General features: G+C 30.9%; 1 protein-coding gene across 2 annotated transcripts in view; it reads right to left on the reverse strand.

Moving 5' to 3' along the window:
* Positions 1-11,019: 11,019 nt before the first annotated feature.
* The window catches only part of LOC143058965 (outer dynein arm-docking complex subunit 2-like), a 28,856-nt gene continuing 18,880 nt past the window's right edge, over positions 11,020-20,995 (reverse strand). For both annotated transcript variants that reach the window (XM_076232441.1, XM_076232440.1), the window contains 2 exons: positions 13,540-13,761; positions 11,020-12,387 (listed from right to left, as the gene is read on the reverse strand). In XM_076232441.1, coding sequence (XP_076088556.1) covers positions 12,274-12,387; positions 13,540-13,761 — 336 coding nt within the window. In that variant the 3' untranslated portion in view covers positions 11,020-12,273. The remainder of the gene's footprint in view (positions 12,388-13,539; positions 13,762-20,995) is intronic.

Below are 20,995 nucleotides of genomic sequence, written 5' to 3' on the forward strand. Positions count from 1 at the left end.
AGCCTTACTGTGACTTTTGTTACGGCCAGAAATCGCCTTTAAATTGTAGCCAACAAAAGACACAAATCAATAATAAAATTTAACAATATTTATTATACAAAAGTTTACAAGAAGTATTACACAAATATTACTGTCAACTTAACTGTCAAAATATGAGTCCAATCTTTTATCTTTATCTGTATCCGGATATCTTTCGGAATCCAATCTGAATATTACGGTCACAATCCAGTATGATGTTGTTTGTAGAATAAAAGTGTCAATCCAAAGGCTATGAATATTAATGTCTATCGATGTCTAAGTCCAAATCCAAGAGAGAGCGTTTAACTTTAGTGTCTGTATATATATAGTTTTCATGGAAGATTCTAGAACAGTCTATAATGGAACATCCTAGAAAGTTCCAACAGAAGTTTCTAGTAAAATGTAGAAGTTTATATAACGCATCTTTTATAAGGATCATTCTGGAAAGTTCCAATCATTCTGTAATTGTTCCAGAGATTTCTAAACTGCACAGTTCTAAGATTATTCTGTAAACAACTATCAGGCCATACAACACAAATTAGGCCAACATAAATAAATACAATAAGTACAATATCATAACACTTTGAGATGAAGAACATCAATAAAAGCGCGGTTACTTTACTTGTTGTGTGTGTTGTTGTTTTTTGGTTTTTTTTTGTTGTTTTTTTGTTGTTTTTTTTGTTTTGCCGCAGTGTGCATGAAATGAGTTTGAGTCAGTGATGGATACCCCATATCTTTTTATTTTTTTTTTCTCTTAAATGATTCTTAAATCTGTAATTTAAGTCTTACATTTTACTGTGTAACTGGTCATAATTTGCCTTATCAAATATTTTCTTTAAAAAAGATAGAAAACAACTTCAAATTACAAAAGCTGATCAGCAGGACAAAATCTACTAACAAGATTGGTCAAAGTTTGCCGATGTATAGTTAGCAGACTGTCACTGTCCAGAGCGTTTCCCTAAATAAAGACTGCGGTTTTTTATCCTCTTTTATGTTTTGAGCAAGAAGTAAAGAAGATAGAGGGAAACTGACCTCTAAATAACCAACAATACAAGTTCAATAAAACATTTTTTGTCGTAAAATCTATTTTCGTCTACAATTTTGGAGATTGTCCTTTGTCTATTAAGCGACACAGACTCTTTAGGGCCTCTAGTCCAGGGTTGAGTGTTAGTTTTTCTCTTTCTCCATTTTAATGTACACATTGACTTTGATTGAGGTGGGAAAATGTGGTCAGCGAAATGAACGCCACACTAAACTGTGAAAGTTACAAATTTTTTTTAAAAGCCTGAACACATTAAAAAAAGTCTGGATGTTCATGACTTCGTCTTGGGACAGGTTAAAAGATGTGAAGGGGTGAAACATGTTTTGTGAGATCTCAACGCTACCTTTGCCTATACCTCTCTGGAAAGTAGCAAATAAACAAAATACAACAGAACGAACACTAAAAGCTCAATATAAAGAAGTCCGAATCCGTTGTTAGACTAAGCAACAGAAGAAAATACTAGTAAGCAGAATGACATTGATGTATTAACACAAATTAACAAAGGAATTAAAATATACCTATTTGTCAGGGATAGTCAAAATCATAAATCAAAAATATTCTGAAAATGCCATGCGAACCATAGAAAAACTGGAAAACGAAAAAAACAGCCTATACAACTCACAACTTAGAACTCTAAAGATTAAACAACTTGAACCCCCACCAACCAACTAAAAATTATTCAAATGTGATTGTCTCCTCACAGTAAATCTGCAATTATCCAGTAAAATGCGCGATTTTTGTGCAAATTCTTAGATGCTTAATATCAAGGATATTGGAAAAGGAGGACGGTGCGCCAACAAGCCAATTTAAAACTGGGACTTGTAAAAGTCAATGCAATAGCTATATATGTATCTCAAAAAGGGAGACCCGGTCCCACCAGCCAAATATTACTTTTCAGTTAGCGTAACAACTATAGTCATAAACGCAGTTGTTTGTTATCGTAATGGGGTTTACAGAATCATAAGAAAAGGGGGTGCATGTAGAATAGAACAAAATGGTGTAAACATTATAGAAATGAGGACACCCTTATCATGACCCTCATGAAAATACTCATGGACCATTTATTGATATCAGTTTCAGAATTATAAGATATATCAATTTCATAGCCAAATCATGATTTCAATGTTTATAAAGACATTATGTTTCGATCGTGTTTGTTGTCATTGTGGTATGACTGCAGATAACAGTGATCATAAGACGAACTATAAATTCACCGTGAGGACAAAACTGATAATTATAAAACTAAGGATATGATAAAACTTTAACAAATGACCTAATTCAGATGAGACATATCTCACGTGAATAGAAGTGAGACTTCATAATCAACGAAAAACCCAATTACGATGACTGCTATCACAGTTCAATGAACAATATATAAGACCGTGTACGAGAACTTAGACTTCTATATGGGTTATACTAGTACTTGATGAGAATTTAGAAAATATGTTACAAATATATTCGGATTTATATCAATCATGAGGGTTTGTATGGGGTTAAATGATTAAAGAATAATGCCCTTAAAAAATAAAGATTAGAGAATAACGGGGAAAAAAATTGAGATTGGAAAAAAATTGAGATTGGAAAAAAATTGAGATTAGAGAAAAAAGGGGTTAATTTTTTGAAGATTAGAGAAAAAAGGGGTTAATTTTTTGAAGAATAGAGAAAAAAGGGGTAAAAATTAAATGTTTACAGAATAACCCCCCCCCCAACCTCCCAACCCCATCCAGACCCTCAATCATACATTATGTTTACGCTGTAATATCAGCCGCTGTTTACCTTTAATTAGATTTCATATACAGAAAAACATGCATGACCTTGTGCAATGACTACATATTTGGTAAATACGGATGTCACACTGGATGTGTTGGTCACAGACACTAATATATATGTACACAGTATGGACGTTGTCAAAGTTCATTAACCCATTTGGCCGTTCGAAATTTGACCTTTCTAGTATATAAAGTTAATAAATTATCTTTAATCATAGACTTGGGTTTGTACACGTATTCCATCATAATTTAATGGACAGAAAAGATTTAGTTATAAAGATAGTTAGCAACAGTGTTTTGTTTTTTTGTTTTCTGGAAAGTGGAAAAAGGGCGGGATAGGTTCACAATTATGTTCCAGGGCCATAATCCATATAGCATTGTTCCTTGGTATAAGTTTAATCGGTAACATTCACCGCGGCTTTTCCCTGTAGTTTATTCGTAAGATTTTTAGGGGCTGGTTTTTGGATGATAAAAGTATTTCACTTTATTTAAATTCTTAATCAAACTACATTGTAATACATTCAACTACAAAGTTACAAATTCCACTACATAGTAAAACATTCCGCTTCATAATAACAAATTCAATTACATATACATGTAGTTATAAATTCAATTACATAGTTACAAATCCAATTACATAGCAACAAATTCCACTACGTATATACATAGTAACAAGTTCCACTATACATTGTAACACATTTAATTACAACGTAACAAATTTCACCACATAGTAACATATTCAACTACATATAGTAACAAATTCCACTATACAAAGTAACAAAACCACTACATAGTAACAAATTCCACTATACAAAGTAACAAAACCGCTACATAAAAAAAATTCCACTATACAAAGTAACAATTGATTGATTGTTGGTTGCTTTACGTCCAGTGGCAAATAATATTACAAAGTAACCAAACCACTACATATATAGTAACAAATTCCACTATACAAAGTAACAAAACCACTACATAGTAACAAATTCCACTATACAAAGTAACAAAACCACTACATAGTAACAAATTCCACTATACAAAGACACAAAACCACTACATAGTAACAAATTTCACTATACAAAGTAACAAAACCACTACATAGTAACAAATTCCACTATACAAAGACACAAAACCACTACATAGTAACAAATTCCACTATACAAAGACACAAAACCACTACATAGTAACAAATTCCACTATACAAAGTAACAAAACCACTATATGGTAAAAATTCCACTATACAAAGTAACAAAATCACTACATATATAGTAACAAATTCCACTATACAAAGTAACACTAGAGTGCACACGCTGAAATGTCTCGCCTTCTATACTAATCATTGATATTATGTTGATAGTCCTAAGTATAAAGCTAAGCTTTATTACAACTGTCACATAAACTTAACATTAACCAAGATAACTAAACAAAGACCAATAAACCTTGAAAATGAGGTCAAGGTCAGATGAACCATGCCAGGCAGACATGTACAGCTAACAATGCTTCTATACAACATATATAGTTGACACATTACTTATAGTTTAAGAAAAATAGACCAAAACACAAAAACTTAACACTGTGCAATGAACCGTGAAAATGAGGTCAGGGTCAAACAAAACCTGTGCGACTGACATAAAGATCATAAAATATTTCCATACACCAAATATAGTTGACCTATGGCATATAGTATTAGATAAAAAGACCAAAACTCAAAAACTTAACTTTGAACACTGAACCATGAAAATGACGTCAAGGTCACATGACATCTGCCCGCTAGACATGTACACTTTACAATCATTCCATACAACAAATATAGTAGACCTATTGCATATAGTATGAGAAAAACAGACCAAAACACAAAAAAAATAACTATAACCACTGAACCATGAAAATGAGGTCAAGGTCAGATGACATTTGCCAGTTGGACATGCACACCTTACAGTCCTTCCATACACCGAATATACTAGACCTATTGCTTATAGTATCTGAGATATGGACTTGACCACCAAAACTTAACCTTGTTCACTGATCCATGAAATGAGGTCGAGGTCAAGTGAAAACTGTCTGACAGGCATGAGGACCTTACAAGGTATGCACATACCAAATATAGTTATCCTACTACTTATAATAAGAGAGAACGTAACATTACAAAAAAATTTAACTTTTTTTCAAGTAGTCACTGAACCATGAAAATGAGGTCAAGGACATTGGACATGTGACTGACGGAAACTTCGTATCATGAGGCCTCCATATACAAAGTATGAAGCATCCAGGTCTTCTACCTTCTAAAATATAAAGCTTTTAAGAAGTTAGCTAACACCGCCGCCGCGGCCGCCGTAGCCGCCGCCGCCGGATCACTATCCCTATGTCGAGCTTTCTGCAACTAAAGTCGCAGGCTCGACAAAACCCACTACATATATAGTAACAAATTCCACTATACAAAGTAACAAAACCACGTTATAGTAACAAATTCCACTATACAAAGTAACAAAACCACTACATAGTAACAAATTCCACTATACAAAGTAACAAAACCACTACATAGTAACAAATTCCACTATACAAAGACACAAAACCACTACATAGTAACAAATTCAACTATACAAAGTAACAAAACCACTACATAGTAACAAATTCCATTATACAAAGACACAAAACCACTACATAGTAACAAATTCCACTATACAAAGACACAAAACCACTACATAGTAACAAATTCCACTATACAAAGACACAAAACCTCTACATAGTAACAAATTCCACTATACAAAGTAACAAAACCACTACATAGTAACAAAGTCCACTATACAAAGTAACAAAACCACTACATAGTAACAAAGTCCACTATACAAAGTAACAAAACCACTACATAGTAACAAAGTCCACTATACAAAGACACAAAACCACTACATAGTAACAAAGTCCACTACATTGTAGCACATGTACATTCTTTACTACAAAGTAACAAATTCCACTTAGTTTACCATCCAGTGCAAAGTTATTTATTTCACATATAAATTCATCAACTTTTTTAAAATATACTGTTTCTTTTTCATCTATTGTTTGATTGGAATAGGACTTTCTTCGAACTTAAATCTCTCACGAATACCCTTCAAGGGTTTCGTACAGATCGTCTGTTGCAGTAAATAAATTTAGTTCAATACACAGAACCCTCTTTTCCTATGGAATCTGAATGCACACAAACAATGTGTACTTTTATTGAATATTCATTAAGTCAGCCATTTCGTTTTTTGAAATATATTTAAAATATATATAATTCTAGAATGTATAGCTGAATTGTTTCCATATGATCAATATTGCCTACAGACACATACATTTCAAGTTTCAACATCTCATTCTATTGATTAAAATGACATTTATACGGGAAATTGAAAGTTTGATTGTCTAGTAATACAATTGTGCATATACAAGGTTCTGCAGGAGAAAAACTTCTATTCTGTATTTGAAGCCATTTTTCTCTTTTCTTTATACGTTTTACTTATTATTCTCTATTCTTTATAAATTTTGCTAATCATTCTCTATTATTTATAAATTTTGCTTATTATTCTCTATTCTTTTTGGATTTTGCTCATTATTCTCTATTCGTAATACGTTTTGCTTATTATTCTCTTTTCTTAATAAATTCTGCTTATTATTCTCTATTCTTTATATATTGTTTGCTTATTATTCTCTATTCTTTTTGGATTTTGCTAATTATTCTCTATTCTTTATAAATTTTGCTTATTATTCTCTATTCTAAATAAATTTTACTTATTATTCTCTATTCTTTATAAATTTTACTTATTATCTCTATTCTTTTAAAATACGTTTTGTTTATTATTTTATATTCATTAATTTTGCTTATTATTCTCTATTCTTTTTGGATTTTGCTCATTATTCTCTATTCGTAATACGTTTTGCTTATTATTCTCTTTTCTTAATAAATTCTGCTTATTATTCTCTATTCTTTATATATTGTTTGCTTATTATTCTCTATTCTTTTTGGATTTTGCTAATTATTCTCTATTCTTTATAAATTTTGCTTATTATTCTCTATTCTTTATAAATTTTGCTTATTATTACTATCTATTCTTTGCATTTTAGCATCACATTATTCTCTATTCTTCATATTTTTGCCTATTTTTCTCCATTTCTTATTCTTGTTATTTTTTAGTCCTTTATTTTGCACATTTTGTCCATTATATTCTGTATCCCATTAACACCATCCATACCCTCATACGATTGTGCATATATACATTTTATACAATGCGTTTCGTTTTTATTGAGATGCAGATACGTGTGTAAACAATAGACACATGATAGCTATCTGCTTAAATAGGCAACATATTGATGAAAAGATAAATGTATTTTTCTAATTAAATGATTTATAACAATATTGTGAATATATTGTTTCTCGTAAAATCTCTGAGCGTAAAATAAGTAATATAAGTCTGCATGCATTCATAATACTACTTTCAATTGGAATGAACTATACAGAATTAAAATATTTTTAAATATCTATTTAACTCAATCTAACGATTTTATGAATACTGTAATGACCAATACTGTCAAAAACTTAATAATACAAGGGGAGGGACTGAGATCTCATCAAAACATGTTCACCCTGCCGCCTTTAAGATTGCTACTCTCTCATGCAAAGTGTACCTGCTAAGCGGCTTAGGCTTATATGTTTTATCACGGTTTTTCCAAACTTTTGGTCTGGAGTTTACAGTTGACCTAATTTTCAAGTTTTTGTGTTATGATCCGTTTTTCTGATTCTATTAGAAATAGGTCAACAATATTTGATTTATGGAATGATACACGATGATTGTAGAATGTGCATACCTTTCTGATTGGTTTCATTTGTCCTTGACCTCATTTTTATGGTTTATTGTTCAATGTTATATTTTAATAGTTAGTTCCTTGTTTAACATACCATAAGCAATATATTTTATATATATTTAACTATATTGTGTGTGTTGTATAATTGTAAAGAAAACAGGTATGTTTGACAGGGTTCATATGACCTTGACCTTATTTACAATAATCATTGATAATATTAATTTTATTTGAAAATTGTGTAAACCTTGCATACTTTGAACTTATTTCAATTATGATAAGAAATGTAGGCAAGACATTTCAGTATGCACATTCTTGTTTTTTTCTCAAACTTTAGTTTCCTATGAAATGAGTTTGTGACTAAGCAATACCATTCCTGAAGTTTTTATTTTTTCCATAGAGTTGACCTTTTGTGTTTGCATAGATATAAGATGCAGTATGAGTGCCATTAAGACATCTCTCCATCCAAGTCACAATTTATAAAAGTAAACCATTATAGGTCAAAGGTATGGTCTTCTATATTTTAATTTTTATTGGTCATTATTGTCTTTTTATGAAAATAACAAAATTAGATTCATGATAATTTCATTAGTTTTTATTTGCTTTGAACAAGCTGCCTATTACTATAAAATTGAGAATGGAAATGGGGAATGTGTCAAGGAGACAACAACTCGACCATATAGCAAGACAACAGCAGAAGGTCACCAACAGGTGTTCAATGCAGCGAGAAATTCCCGCACCCGGAAACGTCCTTCAGCTGGCCCCTAAACAAATATTTATACTAGTTCAGTGATAATGAACGCCTTAGTAAACTCCAAATTGTACACAAGAAACTAAAAGTTAAAACAGTACAAGACTAACAAAGGCCAGAGGCTCCTGACTTAGGACAGGCGCAATAATGAGGTGGGGTTAAACATGTTTGTGAGATCTCAACCCTCCAACGCATAACAATACACACATTAAAATTCAGTTCAAGAGAAGTCCAAGTCTGATGTCAGAAGATGTAACGAAAGAAAATAAACAAAATGACAATAATACATAAATAACATCAGACTACTAGCAGTTAACTGACATGCCAGCTCCAGACTTTAATTAAACTGATTGAAAAATTATGTCTTCATCATATGAATATCAGGCACAATCCTCCTCGTGAGGGTTTTAGTATCATACCATCATAACATATATGAGAAGAACATAACCCGTGTCATGCCAAAAACTGGTTTTTAAATAAATGTGTTTAGTTCAGATGCAAAGACCCTATAAGTGAATCAATATTATTGCCAAAATATGCAATCTTTAATGACCTGACAACAGTATCGTAACTAAATCCCTTCTTGATAAGTCTATTCAAAGGTTTTGATAGCTTCTGAGGTGAAAACTGACATTTTTGTGCTTAATTAAGAATATTTCCATAAAATATTGGATGTGAAATACCTGAACGTATAAGAAGTCTGCATGTTGAGCTATATTTAGGAATGATGTCCTTATACCGATGATAAAATTTAGTAAATGTTTTAACCAGTTTGTGATATTGAAAACCCTGGTGTAATAATTTTTCAGTAATACATAAATTTCTCTCGTTGAAATCTAAAACATTGTTACATACACGAGCGAATCGTAAAAGTTGAGATATTTAAACACCGTAAGATGGTGACAAGGGAACGTCACCATCTAAAAATGGATAATTAACGATAGGAAATGAGAAATCATCTCTTTTATCATAAATTTTAGTATTTAGCTTTCCGTTAATGATATAGATATCAAGATCAAGGAAAGGACAGTGGTCATTTTTAGTATTAGCTTTAATCTAAGTAAGTTCAACAGGAAAAATTTCTTTGTATACAAACTGAAGTCGTCATTATTGAGAGCCAAAATATCATCCAAATATCTAAAAGTATTATTAAATTTGTGTATTAGATGTTGTTTCGATGGGTCTTTGCTAATTTTTTTCATAAATTGTAACTCATAGCAATACAAAAACAGGTCCGCAATAAGTGGTGCACAGTTAGTCCCCATTGGAATTCCAATAACCTGACGATATACGGAATCTCCAAAGCGAACAAAAATCTAGTAAAAATACAAGGGCAAATATAGTATCAAAGCATGTCCAATTGACATAGTTTTTTTGTTTATTGCTACTAAAAAATGACCTAAAAGGGTTTGAACATATACATTCACATTCTGACTTTTTATATGCCCATTTAATTAGGTGTGTGAATTTTTTCTTAATGAGAATGTTAGGCAATGTGGTATATAGGGTAGAAAAATCAAAACTTAGAACAGATTCAAAATCACCAATATAAGCATGCAATTTATCAAGTACATTGTACTTCCAATGAGTTCTTGACACTCCAAAAGTAATTAATTCCATTATTTTCGAAGGCCTTATTTGAACAATTTATTATCAGGTTTTTGATTGTACCAAGTGTACTGGTGAAAAGAATAGATAATTTAGTAGTGGAACAATGGCATGAAGACGAAATAAATCTATATTTGTAAGGTGTTTTGTGTAGCTTCGGAAACCAATACATAGTTGGGACTCTCATTGTTTTTGTGATTACTCTCAGATCTTTACTAAGTCTTTTTTATGTGGAATGTATAGATACGCTGCAGATTTGTGTTTTAATTAAATATTTTTTACTTTGTATTAATCTTATAAGTTAAGTAAGCCATTTTCATTTGATTTTTATAGTATGTTATGTTGTTTGTTACACCACTGTCCAGCATAAGGGGTAGGGTTTGGCACTAGCCAACTAGTTTAGCCCCTCCATATTCAATATATGCCTGTCCCAAGTCAGGAGCCTGCAGTTAAGTGTTTTTCATTGGTTCATGTCTTTCATATTTATTTTTGTTACAAATTAGACTATTAGTTTTCTCAATTCAATTGTGTAATATTTTTCATGTCAGGGGCTTTTATACCTTTATGGGTTTTCTCATTGTTGAAGGTGATATGAATTGAGTTGAGCACATCATCCAAGTGCTGGGTTTCAGGCTTTTCAGCTCACAATCTCAGTGTTGACAAGCTTATGTTATATAGATATAGGAAGATGTGGTGTGAGTGCCAATGAGACAACTCTCCATCCAAATAACAATTTAAAAAAAGTAAACCATTATAGGTCAATGTACGGACTTCAACACAGAGCCTTGGCTCACACCGAACAACAAGCTATAAAGGGCCCCAAAATTACTAGTGTAAAACCATTCAAACGGGAAAACCAACGGTCTAATCCTTTGCCTCTCTTTTATACAGTGATGAATAACTTAGATCTCTCCGTCATCATGGTCACTGAACAATAATATATTCACAGTATTCCTGACACAATAATTTTCTACACACAATATTTTATAAAACAGATATATTTTTTCTTTCTTTTATTGGCTAACAGATGTAAAATAGTCCAAATTATAATATTTTTTCTTACAGTCAAAACAAAATGGAATAAAAATTACAATAAAAACATTAATAAATATATTTTTTTCTCAAGCTGCATCTTTACAAAGGACGGAATAAATTCATCATAACACTCAGTTGAAATTTACAATGTATTCAAATAAATATTTCAACTAAATGAAACTTAAATAATTATATCTAAAGTTCATTACAGAAAAAAAATTAAATATAATAAAAAAAAAAAAACATTCTACCTGTTCTAGTTAAAAAAAACTGAAAGAAATAATCTATTAAATGCATTTTTTTAAATTAATGTTGCCATTTTTTCTCACTGCTTCATCTTCAATGCTATTCAAAATCATTTGCATAACATTTGAAAAATAATATTTATTGTGACCAATTATAACAGATTTGTTATTTCTAACAATTACATTTCAATAAAAAAGGTTTTTATAATTATATTCTATATTCTGTTCTTCTAATACTGGTTACTGAACTTCATAAATTTGTTCTTAAGATATCTTAATTTTAAAGAAATAACAGTTGTTTTTATTAATAACAAAGTTTATTTTGTAATAAATAGATGTTCTTCTACTGCAAACAGAATTTTAATGTAGCTTATTGTTGTAATATTCTAATAGCCTGAGTTTTTTTGTAATTGTATGTTCTATAAATAATTGAATTCAAATGTTATCCATTTTTGGTCTACTGCTAATTCAATTTATTTCAATTTGTTGTTAAAATGGGAACTGTATATTATTGTTGTTGTATAACTTATCAAATTCCAATGTATGTATAATTTATTGTTGTTCTTCAGAAAATACTTGATGTTGTTTCATTGTTTCACTTATATTTATCGATGTTAATTATTAAACTAAATTTAATGAATATTGGTTGTTATTTATTTTCATTTTCAGAAGTTACCAGACAAAAATCATATAATGCTAGATATATATTGCAAAATGCAATTGCATGTACACTGATGTTACCCCTCCCCCCTTTTTCATCCCTTCCTCCCGTTACAAATTATCCCCAACATCAGCACTAACTTAAAATTACATATTTAATAGTCTGAAAATAACATTAAATTTAAATATTGCCAAAAATATTTTAACATGTATCTTTACAATATTAGGCAGTACAATATTCTTTTCCCCCCATAAATATCACAGATTTGTCAGGTAAATTAAATTGTTGTCCATTGGTTAAACAGTCTTGCACTATGAGTATCGAGCTTTTTCATTGGCCAGTGCCAGTCTTCTTATGTTTCCTATACAACCAGCCGAAGCTTCCTGTAATTCTTCATCCTGTGCTCCGACCATTTTTATTAAAGGCTGAAAGAAAACGAAAGGAAATATTTATAAACTAGATGTGTCAAAGCAACACGTCAAATGGCCCCGTCCCAAAAAGTTGCAAAATCTGCAATTCAATTTAAACACATGCACACACAAACATGATGGTAGTCTCACATATCAAAAATCAGATCAAAATCTGGAGGCGTATAGAAAAAAAATCTGTATAACTGTGATTTTTAATAATTTGTCAAAGTCCAAAGCCCGTAATTTCAGCAAAAATTAGCACAGCGGAACGAAACTTTATCTTGACCTGTAACCCATCATGGTTTAACTCGCATACCAAAAATAAGCCCAATATCTGAAGGCGTTTAGAAAAAAAAATGTATAACTGTGATTTTTAAACAATTTCTCAAAGTCCAAAGCCCGTAATTTTGGCAAAAAATTAGGGGAGCGGAACGAAACTTAAACTTAATCTGTAACTCATCATGGTTAACTCACATACCAAAAATCAGCCCAATATCTGAAGGCGTTTAGAAAATAACTCCATATAATGGTTTGTTGCGGAATGACGAAATAATGGAATGTTCGGACAAGGGTAAAACTATATGGTACCGACAACTTCGTCCAGCAAAGAGAAACCAAAAAACTTGACCTGCCTAGGCCTAGTGCCTTTCTTTTATTTGTATTGGTTTAATAGATAAAAGTCCTGGGTTTATGTCAGGCTCACACTACTTTAGAATGAAATGAGAAGTGACTTCTCTATCTGAAACTGTCCGAAAATTTGGTGAGATTCGAAAGAGAAGTGCATGCTACATACCTAGCAGCCCTTTAATGTATTGATTGGTAAAATCATACTATTTGTATACTTCATATTTCTTTCTTTTTTTCGGTACTGTACAAATGTTCTAATGTTTCATTTTAAGACTAAGTAACTATTTAATTAAAGTATGAAATTTTCAGGATGGGATTATTTAGGCTCATTTCACAATAAACATGATAAAAATATTTAATATCCTCTAGCATAGACACATCCATTTAAAAAGTTCAGAATCTAGGACAAGAAAAACACTAAAATGAAACCTTGTAAAAATAATAGAAATCATGACATTATAATAAAGTAAATAAACTCTTATAATAATAATAATAAATAAATTCAATTTCAACAACACAGAAAAACATGAAATATGTTACCTTAACAACTCCAGCTTCATGCATTGTTATACAATTTTCAGGATTTTTGGATAACTGGAACAAAGCTCTGGCTGTTGATCTGTGAACGTCTTCATCTGTGGATTTCAAATATTTAACAAGAGGGGCTACAGCACCTTCTCGTCCAAAAGCTGTCCTGTTGTTGCCCCAGTTACAGCACCGTGCTATGGCTTCTGCTAAATGCCGCCTCAATCTGTCATCAGTCTGTGAAAAGATAGATATATATATATAATTTTTAAGCTTATTAATTAATAAATCAAATTAAAATGTTTGAAAAAAGACAAGAAACTTTCACATGTTCAATGTTGTACACCAAGTAGACTACAACCATTGAAAGACAATGTGAGACTTAAATGCATCAGTCTGTGGAAAGATATATATAATTTTTAAGCTTATCAATAAATAAATTAATTAAATTAACAAGATTATTAATATTGTAAACCAAGTAAAACCAAGTAAAATTTAACCATTGAAAATCAACTTGAGACTACCAATATCATACACCAAGTAAAATCTAACCATTGAAAGACAACTTTTGAATTTCAATATTGTACACCAAGTAAAATTTAACCATTGAAAGTTAAGTCAGTTTCAGAAGCTGTCATCTATTTTCAAATGTGCTGAAGAAGGTACAATCTGAGATTTCACAAAATATTCAGACATATTCTCTCATTATTTTACACCTACATGTATGCTTCAAATAAAACTGTGTTAGTAGTCTATAAATAAATTACATCCAACTATAAAAAATCTATTTTCTGCATAATGTTTATCTGTAGACAATAACTTTTTCCAATCGTCAATCAAGAATATTAAAACTGCCATGAATAATTTATATATTTGGTATATTGCAAAGCAAAAATTTATAAATCAACAAATTTCTCATTTTATGCATATTTTGTAATATGTCTGGCCTTCTTCAGTTTCTTTATTATCCTTCTTAACTTCAGTGTAGACATTTTTTTAAGCTATTCAAGTCTACCATGTTATATCAAGTATCTTCATATAATACAATGACATAATGGTTTTTTCCTATTGAAATTTTGAAACAAGGTTTTTTATGCTTATTGTAAAAGTTAAAATTTGTAGTTTTGCAAATTGTGTAAATGCAAACTTAGTAATGAAATTAGGAAATAAATTAAAAGTGAATTTTCACGGTTTAAAGTATGTCTGGTAAATATATATTATAATTGAAAAAAAAATATATATAGGATTTAATTAAGCCAATTTACATTTTCACCATCTCATAAGTTAGAATAATTAACTTAACAAAAAGCAAACATTTTATCTTATATATCGAAAAGCTTTTTCTTTCATTTACAACAAATACATCACAACAACCAAACCAATATTTAGAGTAATGGGTTGTGGCCAGATATTTTAGAAAATGGCTGATGCATGATCTAGTATCAATAAGATGAGAATTTTAAGATTTTGCAATAGAATAATATCTTTTTTCATATATATTTATGTGAAAATGCAAAGCTTGTTCATTAAAAAATCCTGTTTGTCTTTGTACACAATTGTCAGTAGAAAATTACATGATGAAAGTAACCCCCCCACCTTTTTAGAAGAATTTTGAATCTGTATCAAACATCTTTAGTAATAAAAACAAGTTTGAGCAGACATTCATCATCAAAAACAACACTTTAATCTACTTAAAAGATTTATCCGTCTGCATAATACATTGGTATCCTGAATTAAGAAAAATATGATTGTTTAATCCGTTTTTATCAAATCTATTTCAATGTTTACAAACAATTATAAACGCATTTCGAATGAACGTCCTCCTTAGAGATAGGATTAACCGCTTGTCAACCAATATTGCTATAGTAAATATCTGCCCTACGGAAAATTGCATAATAAAAATCAATTTTTTAATGGAAATTTAACCTGAAAACTGTACATTATTGATGAGTTATAAAAACACAGTTGTTGCAATTATATGAGGTTCTGTTCTGGGGAATAATATTTTAGTGTTGGAAATCAGCTGGAAAATTATAACGGATAAATTGGAATAATCGTGGAGACAACATGCTTTAATTTGATTTTTTTCAATTATAATCAGTTTTTTTTAATTTAGTAACTTAGTAACACAGTTTTTTATGCTATACTTGTGCTAGCTATATAAAGTATTGTAGTAGATTAACTCAAACATACAGGACCATAAATGCTGAATCCTATATACCAGAAAAATGTGTAAGGTATATTTACAAAACGGATATTTCAGGAATGTTTATAGCTATGCATTCCTCACATATATATAAAGAGATAAACAAAATGAAAATAACATTAAATAATTGTGTACATCATCTATTAACACTTTACTGGGTTTACCTTCATCAGCAATGCAGCTTATGATCCCTGATCTAAATATTTTTGTTTTAAATTAAAAATCCAAAGATGTGAAAGAAAAAGTTATGTTAGAATGTATTAGATTTTTTTTTTAATTACTGAAAAATAAGAATTAATCAACTGAAATTTTCAATATACCAATAAACTAAAAGATTTGTTTATCATAATGACCGACTTTTTACTAATTCAGGACATATTTTAGGATGTAATAACAAGTTCAACAGGAAATCTAAAAACTCATGTCAAAAGTACATAATCTTTTTATACTCATTTCCTTATGATTATTATATGACATGTTTTTAAAGTATATTATCATATGGTGCAATGACCATTTATATTTTGTGGATGTCTGTCTTTTAGTTTATTTTTTGAAAAAATTGTTTTGCTTTTGAATTTCTTAAAAAAACAAACTTTTTTTGTATTTACAACCTTAAGCAAAATAAATTAAGATATGCTCGACAACAACTATATAGTCCTTTCTGGTTTTGGACAATCACATAAAGAATCTGATCAATTTGTGAGAAACAGAACTCTCTCTTAATTATACCTTAAAACATTTGTAAAGGGTTCCCCAGAATATTTATGCTGATATAGTGATAGTTTATGTGTGTACAATTCAGGAACCTCTGTTAGTCTTGTATGATTTTTAATTTTAGTTTCTTGTGTATGTTTTGGAGTTTAGTATGACGTCCATCATAACTGAACTAGTATACATTTTTGTTTAAGGGACAGCTTAAGCATGCCTCCAGGTTTGGGAGTTTCTCCCTGCATTGAAGACCCATTGGTGGCCTTCGGCTGTTGTCTGCTCTTTGGTCAGGTTGTTGTCCCTTTGACACATTCCCCATTTCCATTCTCTATTTTATAGATGACTGCAAAGTCTATTTATCAGTTATACATAGAATTTATAAAAAAATCAAACTTCAGTGACATAATTGTTGCAGACAGGATATTAATCAGTTATAAAGGCTACTTCTATTGCCTTATCAGACTGAGTTAAATCGCATATTAATCGTCTATATCCTCAATACTAAATACCTCTACATTGTATTGCTTGCCCAAGAGATTAAACAATGTTAGCACTTGAAAATGTCAATAAAAATCTAAATAATATTGATAACCATTTAAATACAAACTTAAACATTTCAATCGACAAATTAGGTTATGTTTTATCGGAAATACTAAGGATGGTTTGTAACATAATTACCACAAAGCTGGGGGTTTATGTATGTGGGAGAAGTATTTCATGAATTGATTAAGGGTCCCTTTAACCTTTGGTTTATACACTCCCTATATCAATCTCCAATTTCAAATTATAAGCTAATCTATTTACTATTTTCAATTTAAGGTGGTACCTAACACTACAGGGAGATAACTCTGTAAAGTCAGCTAAACGTTTTAATTACGTTGTGTTGAAAAGGAATATTAATCTTCTCAATGATCAAAATTGGTGTTTGTCAAATTGCTATATAACTAGTGTATTTTTTCTGATAAAACGGTTGGTTCAAATTTTTTGAAATTTTTACATTTTTGTTAAATGGTCAAAGTAAATACTTTGTCAAAATTTTAAGAAAATTAAACGAGCCAAATTAATTTTAGTTAAAGTGTTGGGTACCACCTTAAGTTCAATTATATATTTATATACGTATTGGAGTTTATTATGACGTCCATTTTCACTGAACTGGTACTGGTACACATGTTTGTTAAGGGGCCAGTTGAAGCCCATCTCTGGGTGTGGGATTTTCTCGCTATGTTGAAGACCCGATTGATGGCTTTGGCTGTTTTCTACTTTTTGGTCAGGTTGCTGTCTCTTTGACACATTCTCCTTTTCCATTCTCAATTTTATTTGTCTACATGAATATATATAATATATCTGAACCCCTGTCTTGGTTTATTTGAAATTACATTATCTCTGTATATGGATATTGATCAATAACCAAAAAGGATTCAACCTAATTATGAACATAAGTGCACTCTAGCGCAGAAAACACCTATCCTAAAGTTTGTACTAGTCATTTTTAGGGCTCTTTATAGCTTGTTGTTTGGTGTGAGCCAAGAATCGGTGTTGAAGACTTTAACCCATAATGGTTTATTTTTAAAAATTGTGACTTTGATGGAGAGTTGTCGTCTTGGCACTCATTCTGCATCTTATTTATCTAACTATATTAATTCTGTTCATTATTTCAAAGTCCTCATATTCAGCATTTTCCCCTGATTCTCATTTTTTTTTCAAACGGTTAACCTCAACCCTCCACAGGCAACGCTTGTACAAGGGTATGGATGGGGTTTACAGAATAGAGAATTATAATGTGCCCCCTTTTTTAATTGAGAAAATTCTACAAAAACTGAGTCATGAAGTGTTATATTATAAGGAATTGAGAACATTGGCTAATTTTTTTTCAGAAAGAAATAAGCCTAAAATACAGAATTGAGAACCCCCTCCCCCCTTATAGTAAGATGATTGTAAATCAATTCAAATTTATATTAAGTCTACTACAATATAAAATGTCAAAATCAATCGTAGGAATGCTGAACCAGAATAATAAATCTTGATGCTAAGGAGACGGGCCATGCCTGGATATTTTGACAACTTGCCATATACAGTTAGATACAATTAAAGCAGATATTTACGAATAAATCAAGGTCGCCACATATGTTACAAAATATCCAATTTCAATATAATGAATATTTGTCAATGAAATAGATGTTTATGAACAGATAAAAGAATATCTATTAGGATTGGGGAAATATTCATATTATCATCATGAGTAATCGTGAGACAACTTATTTTATACAGTAAATATGTGATTTGTATCTGTAAATATGAATAGCATCCAATGGATTTTTTTTGATTAAATGAAAATGAAAGCAAAGCAATGAGAGTTTTAAACAAGAGGCTCTCAAGAGCCTGAATCGCTCACCTGGTAAACAATGCCTTCGGCCATGTTTTTTGACGAAATAGAAAATAAAACACAAACTTTATTTTATACACCCTACTGATCATTCAAATGAAGTTTGGTTGAATTTGGTTGAGTAGTTTTAGAGGAGAAGATTTTTTAAAGTTAGCAAATATGATGAACAAATTGTGAAAAATTGTCATTAAAGGACAATAACCCCTTAAGGGGTCAATTGACAATTTTGGTCATATTAACTTATTTGTAGATCTTACTTTGCTGATCATTTTTGCTGTTTACAGTTTATCTTTATCTATAATAATATTCAAGATAATGACCAAAAACTGCAAAATTTCCTTAAAATTACCAATTAAGTGGCAGCAACCCAACAATGGGTTGTTTGATTCATCTGAAAATTTCAGGGCTGATAGATCTTGACCTAATGAACATTTTTACCCCATGTCAGATTTGCTTTAAATGCTTTAGTTTTTGAGACTGCATTTGACCCCTATGTTCTATTTTAAGTAACGGTGGCCATGTTTTTTGACGGATCAAAAATCGAAGCACAAACTTTGTGCAGGATAATCTAAGGAACAATCATGCTAAGTTTCATCCAAATCCATTCAGTAGTTTCAGAGGAGAAGATGTTTGAAAAATTGTTAACGACGACAGACGACGACGACGGACGCCAAGTGATGAGAAAAGCTCACATTTCCTTTTAGGAAAGGTGAGCTAAAAACTGCAAAATTTCCTTAAAATTACCAATTCAGGGGCAGCAACCTAGTAACGTGTCGTCCGATCCATCTGAATATTTCAGGGCAGATAGATTTTGACCTGATAAACAATTCAACCACAGTCAGATTTGATCTTAATGCTTTGGTTTTTGACATTTTACCCCTATGTTTTACTTTTAGACGTGGCAGCCATCTTGTTTGGATGGCCGGGTCACCGGACACATTTTTTAAACTAGATACCCAAAAGATGATTGTGGCCAAGTTTGGATTAATTTGGCCCAGTAGTTTCAGAGGAGAAGATTTTTGTAAAAGATTACTAAGATTTACGAAAAATGGTTAAAAATTGACTATAAAGGGCAATAACTCTTAAAGGGGTCAACTGACCATTTCGGTCATGTTGACTTATTTGTAAATCTAACTTTGCTGAACATTATTGCTGTTTACAGTTTATCGCTATCTATAATAATATTCAAGATAATAACCAAAACAGCAAAATTTCCTTAAAATTACCAATTCAGGGGCAGCAACCCAACAACGGGTTGTCCAATTCATCTGAAAATTTCAGGGCAGATAGATCTTGACCTGATAAACAATTTTACCCCTATCAGATTTGCTCTAAAAGCTTTGGTTTTTGAGTTATAAGCCAAAAACTGCATTTTACCCCTATGTTCTATTTTTAGCCATGGCGGCCATTTTGGTTGGTTGGCCAGGTCACCGGACACAATTGTCAAACTAGATACCCCAATGATGGTTGTGGCCAAGTTTACTTCAATTTGGCCCAGTAGTTTCAGAGGAGAAGATTTTTGTAAAAAATAACTAAGATTTATGAACAAGAGGCTCTCAAGAGCCTGAATCGCTCACCTGAATTTTTTTGGTTTAATCTCTCATCAATGATTATTTTGGCTTTTCAATTTATTTAAATGTTCTTTGAATCGTCCTATTTTCTTCAAAAGCAAAAAAAAAATCATTTTCTCCTATGTTCTATTTTAGCCATAGGAGCTATGTTTCTTGACATACAAGGAAATGAAATATAAAATTTATACTAGATACTCTGAAACTCTGAAACTCATTTAGCCTAAGTTTGGCTGAAATTGATACAGCAGTTTCATAAGAGAAGATTTTTTAAAGTAAGTCAACATGATGAACAAATTGTGAAAAGTCTTTAAAGGGCAATAACTCCTAAAGAGGTCAATTGACAATGTTGGTCAAATTGACTTATTTGTAGATCTTACTTTGCTGATCATATTTGCTGTTTACAGTTTATCTTTATCTATAATAATATTCAAGATAATGACCAAAAACTGCAAAATTTCCTTAAAATTACCAATTAAGTGGCAGCAACCCAACAATTGGATGTTTGATTCATCTGAAAATTTCAGGGCTGATAGATATTGACCTAATGAACATTTTTACTCCATGTCAGATTTGCTCTTAATGCTTTCGTTTTTGAGATATAAG

This window comes from Mytilus galloprovincialis, chromosome 14 (assembly GCF_965363235.1).
Source record: "Mytilus galloprovincialis chromosome 14, xbMytGall1.hap1.1, whole genome shotgun sequence".
NCBI classification, from domain to species: domain Eukaryota; kingdom Metazoa; phylum Mollusca; class Bivalvia; order Mytilida; family Mytilidae; genus Mytilus; species Mytilus galloprovincialis.